The 10,926-nt window shown below is 25.3% G+C and overlaps 1 protein-coding gene across 4 annotated transcripts in view; it reads left to right on the top strand.

Moving 5' to 3' along the window:
* Positions 1-10,866, top strand: part of LOC102674079 — a 21,163-nt gene extending 10,297 nt beyond the window's left edge. For all 4 annotated transcript variants that reach the window (XM_006618155.2, XM_006618153.2, XM_031511702.1 and 1 more), the window contains 2 exons: positions 149-509; positions 9,972-10,866. In XM_006618155.2, coding sequence (XP_006618218.1) covers positions 319-509; positions 9,972-10,854 — 1,074 coding nt within the window. In that variant the 5' untranslated portion in view covers positions 149-318 and the 3' untranslated portion in view covers positions 10,855-10,866. The remainder of the gene's footprint in view (positions 1-148; positions 510-9,971) is intronic.
* Positions 10,867-10,926: the final 60 nt, after the last annotated feature.

A 10,926-nucleotide genomic window follows, 5' to 3' on the forward strand; every position in this document is an offset into this window, starting at 1 on the left:
TTCAAGATCATTGAGATCAAGGAGGCGTACCTATTTCGTGAATAATTACTATAAAATTATTTAATCTCTAATCCAGATCCGCATACCGTCGTAAGAGGTAACGATCGAACTCGAGCCGAATTGAGCAAAAGGGTTTTTCGTGTTTCAGGAGAACAGCGGCGTTCAAGATAGTGTCGAGGGGGAGGCATTGTTCACGATACGTGCGTGGCCGCGTGCGTGCGTGCATGGAAGAGAGAAACGGACGAAGGACCTCGAGGTACGAAGGAGAACGAGGCGGAGCAAGGTGGCTCCGCTAACGGCACGAGCGGCGGTGAAAAAATGTCGAGCGCCGCGGACAGTCCTGATGGGATGGCTTTGCAGTCGCACTATTCCTTACGATGGAACAATCATCAGACGCATATACTCCAGGCCTTCGAGGCGTTGCTACACGCGGAATTACTCGTTGACGTGACCCTGGTCTGCGCCGAGACTAGTCTCAGGGCGCACAAGGTTGTTCTTAGTGCCTGCAGGTAAGGAAACATTGTTTTCGTGCCGATCTTTCGTGTATGTGTGTGTGTGTGTGTGTGTGTGTGATGCACGCGTGCATGTGTGTGTGTGTGGTGTTATGTGTATATGTGTATATGGAGGGCAAAGAAACCTAATATGACGTAGCAAAAGTTGATTTGCGTATTTTCTGCGTTCTTGGCAGAGAGAGAGGATAAAGAAGAATAAATTGTATTGCTTTGTGAAAATTTGTATTACTAAAATTTGAAATTTGATTTAATCTCATTGTGAATATAACTCAAGGGATTAAATTGTTGAAGATGATTGATATTTTTGCATCTAGTTGATGTTTAAGTAAAAAGAAATTATTTGTATTTTATATAAGTTAGAATTATTGAAAGCTAAAAGGTATATCTAATATGATTTACTTAAGAGATACTAATTCGGTGTATGCTAATTATTTTGAAGTTATTTTTATACGTGTCTTTATTATATATTATTATAAATGTTTTTAAATAGTTTTTATTATATTAATTTTATTATAGTAAATAGTATATTGAAATTATGATTAAATCATATTAGAAACACAAAGTATATTGAAAAAGAAAAAAACTTTTTCAATTAAGATAAAAAAATAATCTTTCAGTCGATTAAACTGTTCAAGCACATTATTAATTAAATAGCTCTAGTATGTATACATGCATTTATGAAATTCAAGAATGTGAAGTAAAATTATCAGAGATTCAATAATTTTTAGATTTAATAAAATTCATTTATTGAAGTACTTCTCTTTTTATAATTATTGATTACATGGCATAGCAATTTATCTTTTTATACATGATTAAATACTAATATAATATAAAAAGTGATAAATTTTAACACTTTCTTTATATGATATATTGAATGAGTAAATGATACAAGTGATCATATTAAGTATCTTTATCCTATCTCTGTTCGCATCTTCTACCTTATCTGCTGTAATATTATTATTTTGCTTATTTTTCTTGTTTCGTATGATATTTGTTGATAATTGAAAACGCTTTGTCTTGAATAACATATAAATAAAATACTTGAACAATGATATATTTAAATAATATATCATATTATTTGGATTGATGTCATTTTTAAATGAAAAATAATATGCGAAAGTAAATCAATTTACTATATATTCATGTTTTAAAATATTTTAATATGTATAAATATTTATTTTTTGAAACTATTATATAATTTATTGAATTTTTTTTATTTATTTTTTTTTATTGGAAACTTATTCAACCTTAGATTATATCATTTTGTAATTCGAAATTCGATTTTAAATCGTTTATTGATAACTAAACTCAAACCGTTATGTTTACGATACAATTACAATATACAATAAGTTACAATCTAATTTCAAGATATTAATGTTTACAAATATTTTTCTTAGAAATAATCCTATTAAATATTGAGAGATCGGAAATAAATGTTTTCACATGCTGAATCTCCATTGATTTTTAAGGTGTTTTTAAACTAAATTAGCTTTAAAAAAAGCAGTTTTTTCAGATTTCTAAGTTAAATTAAAAAATAATAGCAATTTTCTAAAATTTCTATGATAAATTGATTTTTATCTAAATTAATAAATTGTTATATATTTGTTAATATTTGTAATTGATTTTTAAATTCATAAAAAATATATATTTGATACATATTTTTTTCTTTTTATCGATTAAATTCCATTTTAAGATGAAAATGTGAAATTATCCTGTAAAATTGAGAGTTGAAAACATATATTTTGAAATATCATGAGAATTAGACAGCGTAAAATATTTTTTTTTTTCTTAAATTGCATTTTTGAATTAGAAATCATATAAGAAATTTTAACTTATAAAATTAACCTTTTTTATATAATATATTAAAGATTTTGAATTTCTATTAATTTTTTTTTTTTTAATAAATATTAAGTTACACTTATAATAATTTACGTATAAAAACTATAAGTCAAAATAGAAGATACATATTTTTATTTCTTGATTTTATTATGAATTTTATAAATAAAATTATTATTTTATATAATGTTTGAAATAGTGAAATTTTTTGAAAAATGTAAAATAAATGTTTTTTATATTTAAGAATAACGATACGATTACAATTAATCATTATAGTCGATTTAAAGAAAAAAATTCCATGAGATTTTCATATTTGCCTGAACGATTACAACAAAAATACCAAATACCAAAGTAAAATTATGTTATAACAATTAATTAATTATAATATATTATAATAATTGAATAATATAAAGGTATTACAAAAAAGGTATTATATACAAAATTGATAAGTTACAGATAAATAATATACATTTCAATTATGTTATTTTTGAATATAAATTGATAGTTAATGTAATGATAAAATCTATATCAAAAAGATTCTTGAATAAGTGGATTTAGAATAAACAATATAAACATTTATTGAAATGAGAGAACAAAAGATATAGATAATGAACACAAATCAAAGAATAAATTTAGAAGAATTTCAAACTTCCATGTATTGGTTATGATGAAATTCATATTTTTAAATGTAATTAAAAAAAGACAAGTTTATTACTTGTCATCATATTCACAATTTAATACAACATATGGCAGCTAAAAATTTTGTATAAATAAATATTTTGAAATAGATTATTTGAAAAATAAAAAATAACATTTGAAGATAATGTTTATAATAATAATTACAGTTCAAGTATCATTAGTACTAATATATAAGAGTTAAGTTAACTTTCAAATATTATCGTATCATGTTCTCATACAATTTACTTCGACAAAGTATGCATAGTTACACAATTCCATCCACGATTTCAGCAAGTGGTCAATTACTTTCACCACTTTCATTGTTGTTAAAAGAAATAAGCGAATAGTTGGGGGGCCATACATTCGACAAAATATGTTCACAGCTCTAAATATATATAGAAACTTACGAAATCTAGGAAATTAACGAAAAAGTTATTTGCCTATCAAGGATTTTATTCCCAATGATTTTGACAACGTGATCTTATTATCTTTTATTTAACTTTATTCCGGTTTTTGAACAGAAATAGAGAAAAGAGATTGTACAAGCTTATGAGGATAAATAATTGAAAATTATTGACAATTTCAAGAAATATAATGCTATTCCAATTATTCATTGATATAGATAGATGTCACAATATGGTCGTCATATTAAATATTATAATATATAATATCAATTTATATTCAAAAAATAATATAATTGAAATGCAGTTATTGATTCATAATTAATTATTATATTATAGACAATTGTTTCGATACACTTGCTTATATAAGTAAATATATGAAAATCTTGTGAAATTCTGTTTTAAAAAATTGATTGTGACGATTATTATCAGACAAAAGTAGAATATCTTAAGAGTATAGAATTCTGATATACAAGTCAATATTAAAAATCATAAGATTCCTATCAACGTTAATTTATTTAAACAAGCACAATTTTTCTTTGAATTATTTTATAATTTGAAATAATTTTTTTATTTCATTTATGAAACTTCACAACAAGTATTATCTGATATAATTTCTCATATATTTTTTAATTCTTAATATTATCAATTGCATTAGAAATATACATTTCTTTTATACTCTCACAATCACAAGATTGTAATAAAAATTATTGTTATTGAATTTAAATGAATTAATTCGAATAAAAATTTCTTTGTAAAAATGATTCTTCTTCATCTGAATATAAAATAAGTTACTTGAATATAAAATTAATTGAGGTAATAATTCCAAATTATTATTTACAAATATTCAAATAATAATTTCCAAATAAAATGAGGTTAAACTTGTTGATGATACTTTGTAATTGCACTGAGAATATTATGTTTCTATTGAAAAGAAAATAGCTAACGATGATCTTCGATCCTATATGGAAGCAAAAAATTCATTAGTAAGATATTAAAGTAAAATAAGTTTCTTTTCGTGATGGAAAAGTTATATATAAAAAAAAAAAAACTATTACAATTATATGAAAATATATTTTAATACTAAATGTATCTTATCCAATCCAAGCTGATGTAATGGATTTCTATCACATAAATGAAGAACCAAAATTTAATTTCCATCATAATGGATATATAATATGAATAAAAACTTACAATATTCTTGATGAAGAAGTGACAACTAGTTTTATATTAAAAAGTATAGAGAAAACTATTATATGGTATAATATAATGTATAGTATAATACTATATAATAGCATATTATTACTACTATATTAATACACTATTATATAATATTTTTATATATATACTAGTTCAAATGATATGATTTTTTTGAATTACATCTGTAATTCAAATTTAACTATTAAATACATCATTTTACATTCACACAATTTCATATTTATCTAATCAAATTTTTATATATGCTGTCTCTAAAAAGCAATAAGATTGGTATTATAAAAATATAAATCTTTTCGTAAAAAATATACATTATTTTCTTCGAAATAATTTTTTTTGTGAAGCTATACACCGACGGAGACACTGTTTCAATCTTAATAACAATGTTAAAATGCTTCCATTGCTATACAATATTTTCTGGACCCATTGCTTTCAAATCTTGAGATAGTTCTCAAATTTTGAGAAGAAAAAAAAAGAAAATCAAATAAATTTAGAAGAATAGAATAGAAAGTGTAAAATCACAAGAATAGATTTGTTTATTTACAAATTTATTTGACAAAATTTGCACGTTGGTTCAATATCATTATTTTATTTTTATATAGTAGTTATTTTTATAAAAATTGTTGCCAAATTGTTCATATTATTTCAATCGAATTGAAATTGATATTGAAAAGATATATATTTTTTAAATAACAAAATGGCACTTATATAATATTGTCAAATGTTTATTCTGTATATTCTATATTTATTTCGTCAAGAATTCATATTTCTTTTTTTCATTTCATATAATTTGAACATGTTTTCTTACATGTACAGTATTTATATACTTACTTAAAATAATAATAAAAAATAAATCAATCATTCGCAAAGTTTTATATTTTTTATATTTTTTATTTTTACTCTTCACACATTCAAACACATTGGAAAAAAAAACTTATTATTTATTGATATATAGCTTTTATTATGTTATTTTTAATTCCAATCTATTTATCTGAGAAGATAAAAAATATAAATAAATTTTCATGCGATTAGTCTTTTCTTAATTTTTGTTAGAAAGTGTATATATTTAAAGAAATAAATTTCATTATTCCAATATAAATATATTATTAAGATATCCATATAATTTTCTTACCGAATTTTTTCGTGTTACACGATATGGATTCCTTAATTATTGACAAACATGAATGAATTTGTGATTTTATCGTGTACAATAATTTTATACATGTAAAATTACACAAGATGATGAAACAATTGATTCAACAGCTTGAATCGGTCAAGAAACCGCATCGTTTAAATTATGCATGACAAATACATAATATATGGAGGAAAAAATATTTATAGAGGAAAATATATTAGCAATAATTTAACTCGCATCATATTAAAAGATGAGAAATAATTTGACAAAGGATCAATTTGATAAGTTATTTGAAAAATGAGAATAAAATTGAAATATGATCCGATATTTCTGTTTACCAATATATAATACGAAATATTTTAATTGTTTGATTTTATTTTACTTAACATATCTACTATTAGATAATAAAAAATTCTTGTTTGTAAATTCAAAATATTTTTTTAGTATTATTTTCTCTTTCATGAAAGAAATATATGATAAAAATTTTTAGATATTTCTAGAAATAGCTAGAAATGATTATTGAGATTTTAAATCGAATGATTGAATTGGATTATATTTAAAATTTTATTTTTAAAATTTTTTTTAATATTTTAAAATTTTTAATTTTACTTATTACAAATACTTTAATTACATTCACACAATATATAGAAAAGATTTCCAAAATATTGTCATAAAAATAAAGATTCGATAAAAACGATATAAACGAGAATTCCTCGTTCAATTCATGTTCTTTTGAATTTTTTCTTTCAGATTATGTTATACATAACTTTTGTCAAAGCTAGACGATCATCAGAACTAAAAATAGAATGTCGTAGAAAACTTTTTCACTTTTCGAAATCGTAATTTTTATAAATCGATATAATTTTTTTCTCCTGTTAAGCAGGAATAGATAAGAATAATTGTTTTGATAAATGCTTAAAAATTTTTTTTTTATATCTTTTACATTTTCTTTTTTTGTTATAAAAAAATAATAAAACTGTTTTGATTGATATTTGATTCCAAATTAATATGATACTTTTTTAACAACAGAATACTTAATGCTATTGTAATTTGAAATCTAAAGTTCCTATTTTCATTTTCATCATTAGATATGTTTCTCAAACACATAAAGAGTTTCTTTTTCTATCAATATATTCAGTATTCAGTTATAATTGTAAATGATTAAAATACCAAACGATAATGATTTTTCTAATATTTTTTTTTTTTTCTAAATATGTTTCATTTCTTCAATTCCTTAATCTGACTAACGATATATTTATATAGATGCATGTATAAATAGATAAAGATACATTCATGCAAATACAAAGTACCTCTTGTTATTTTCACAGATCTTTGGCTGCTAAAAATAAAATTTACCATGATAATATTTATAGGCCCAAAGCATAAAATATTTCAAAGATTCGTTACACAAATACTTAAATCCTGCTAGAAAATGATATATCAACAATATAAATTAATAAATTATTTTTATTATAATATTTTCAATATTATTACCATTCTTACGATAATAAGAATTTTTGTAACGAATTTCTATAACATATAAATAGTTTTATTGTGCATTAATATTGATTAAATTATTAAACAAAAAAATATTACTCTGTTCAAACGATAGTGATTTGTCATTCTTATATATAACGTTATTTAAAAAATATCTAAAACATATTATCGTAAATATGGTTCGTGTACTTGGCTCATTAACCTTCTATATACTTCTTTTTTTTTCTTTTTTCTTTTTTTTTATTCAATCATTCCATACATTATGATAACTTTGTAAAATGAATCGTTAGGAAAAATAGTTTTTCACGATACGATCTAAACTCATAAAAAATACGATTTTTAAATGTATAATAATATTTTGTTACGAAGATAAAAATATCCAAATGTGTTTTAATTTTCAAAATTAATTCATTTTCCATTAATACTTTGAAAATGATGATATTTATGTATTACTTTTGAAATAAATTCATAGATATGCAATGATTTTATCGCTTTTTATATGCAAAATTAATTCTGGAACGACTATTAGATATAGAATATTAGAATATAATTAGATTGGATACAGATCAGCTGTTTCTACTAAAATCGTATTCTTATTTTCTATTAATGGATTTTTAAAATATAATAGTTTATTTGATGATACAGTTTATATTAGAAAAGAAGAAAATAAAAAAAAAGTAAGAAGAAAAAGTAATTGAAAAATTTGTAGATAATGTCAAAAATTTAAAAAATAAATTTTTAAGAAAATATTATATTTTTGAATATGTAATACGCGATGATAAATCGATACATTTATTTTAATGATTTCTTTAATTTTATCTTTTCTGTAATTAATTTTATGTTACTCTCAATCAATTATAAAAATTAAGATATCAGTATAATTTTGACTTCTAAGTTTTAATTCCATCTCATATTTTAAATAAAAAAAGAACTAATGGCAAAAATGCATTATAATATGTCGTAATATAATATATGAATTCTAAAAATAAATAACAATTGATTTTGTTGTAATGATACAAGAAGAATTAAAGAAATGTTAAATTTTATATCACAAATTTTATGTCAAAAATATTGGATCATTATAAAAAAATCATTTATAAAAAGAATTAAATAATAATTGTTTATAGAAGTTTTGTCTTATATTCTAATAATAAAACTACATGGAAACGAAGATTTGCTTTGATAATATTTCTTTTAATAATATATTTTTCACAAATCGTGGTAAAAGAAAAATTATGGTAAAAGTATCTTGAAATTATTCAAAATTTTCCATATCCTCATTAAATAGTTATTAAATGGGAATTAAATAAATTATAATTATTCGACTAACTATCTATTGTTGATTATTAGTCAGAATAAATATATTTGTTTCTAGTTTTTTATGATTTTTAATATAATTGTGATATTTGTGATAATTGTGATAAAATCAAAAATGTTTTTAAGAAAATTTTATCATTTCGAAGAGATTATGAATTATTGTATTTGTTTACGAGGTTATTCATTATGGTTCAAGTTAAATACACAATGACTTCATATTAGAACAGTGTTTTTCAATCAATATATATAAATAAATCTATCGAATATAATTTATTAAAATTTTTACAAAATATATTTAATATTTATAATGATCGCGAATATTTATACAAAATAAAATTTTCATGAATAATTTTAGATTAAAGAAATGAAGTATGAATATTTTATATTTTTCGCCATATCGTGTACATTCAAATTTTTCATAAATACAATCTACTAATGACAAGTCGATTAAAAAATTAAAAATCATCATTGGTTACAAATTATTATTTTTATCGATATCTAGATTTGTTATCAAAATTCTGATCTCTTATCAATATTATAAATATTTTTCAAATTTTTTTAAACAAAATTTAATAACAAACAATAAAAGCTATAAAAGAAATATGTATTTAGCATTTCAAGCATTTGAATAAAAATTTTCATTCTAAATATGTAGTAAAAATTTAAAAAATTTTTACAATATGTCGTTAATTCAAAAAGGTTGGGAAACACTGTAATAAAAGTTGAAGATTGTCTTTGATTTATATCTCGTCTGTATTACCTGTGCTAGCATGATTCATAAGTCTGTCTATTTATGTAAACACTATGACATATGTTCGACAAACAAGATTGACGAATCACTACTACCTGAAGAAGCCAATTCTTCTTAATGATAAAATATTAATTTAGTTACATTGCACGATATTAATATCATAAAAAGTACCTGTAAATTCGACAATAAAATCAAAATCGAAGATCGTTTCTCCCCCTTTTTTTTCATTATAAATACGTTAATAACCTTCAAGAATGATATTTTCATTTCATTTGCTATTTATTTTAATAACATATAATTACATAGAATACATTACATAGAATTAATAGAATAATTAAATATCAAAAGTTCGAAACTTCTTTAATTCCTTTTCTAATCGTACGTTCAACTTTACACAGATTGACTTTAAACTTCTCTAGAGGCGCTAATAAAACATTTCCAAATAAACCAAAATACGCTTCGAATTTTTCTTTTTATTATTATTAATAAACATTCTTTATTATCAAAAAACTCCCGTAGCGAGGAAGTTTTTCGGCATATTTTTAAAATAATTTCAACGAAAAAAAAAAAAAAAAAACCAAATAAAACAACTCGATACTCGATAAAAGCGAAAACCGTTTGAATTGCAGCCCGTTCTTCGAGAGGATATTTGCGGAGCACCCCTGCAAACATCCGGTGATCGTGCTAAAGGACTTCCCCGGCCACGAGGTAGCGGCGCTGATCGACTTTATGTACCGTGGCGAGGTGAGGGTCGGCCGCGAGGAGCTTCCCGGCCTGATGANATCTCCGCTCACACCGCAACAAAGCTCCGTGACGCCCATATTCCCGTTGGACGGTGTCGTGTCTCTAGGTGGTGGACTGTTCCCTCATGTAGGTGCCCTAGACAGGGGATCCCTTTTGGCGGATCTCCACGATAGTTTTAAACCGGAAGCGCTGCACGGACTTTTCGGCGCGGCCAGCCTCGGGGCTCACCACCCGGGTAAAAAGCCAAAGAAGCACAGGGGCGACGGTGACACGCCGCACAGGTGGGGCGACCACAGCAGCAGGGGCCTCCCGGTCGGGAGGCCGAAAGGACAGCACAGCGCACCTAGGGGCGGCCCGCCCAGGTCTTGGACGAACGCGGAGCTGACCGAGGCGTTGCAGCACGTTTGGAACAAGAAGATGACCACGTCGCAGGCAAGCAGGATATTCGGCATCCCGTACAACAGCTTGTTAATGTACGTGCGGGGGAAATATGGGAAGAGTTTGAAACTCGAACAGCTGAGAAGGGACTGCACGGGGGCGACTACGGGCGAGGTGGTTATGAATTCGCTTAACAACAACGACAAGGCCGTCCAGCCGCCCGCGCAAATCATCCACCCCCTTGCTGGCCTGCCGCCCCATCCGGGCGACGACGCTGGATTCCCCCATCACTCGTTGCTCGCGGGCAACCTGCCGCACGGTTTCTTCCCCGACTTTGCCCCCGCGGAAGCGTTGAACGATCGTTACTCGTTTGACAATCATATTCGATAAATCGAACCAATCCGACGCAAACCAACTTGTTTCTTCTTTTTTTTTTTCTTTTTTCTTTTTTTTTTTTTTTTT

Source organism: Apis dorsata, unplaced genomic scaffold, assembly GCF_000469605.1.
Source record: "Apis dorsata unplaced genomic scaffold, Apis dorsata 1.3 scaffold_342, whole genome shotgun sequence".
Taxonomy (NCBI): domain Eukaryota; kingdom Metazoa; phylum Arthropoda; class Insecta; order Hymenoptera; family Apidae; genus Apis; species Apis dorsata.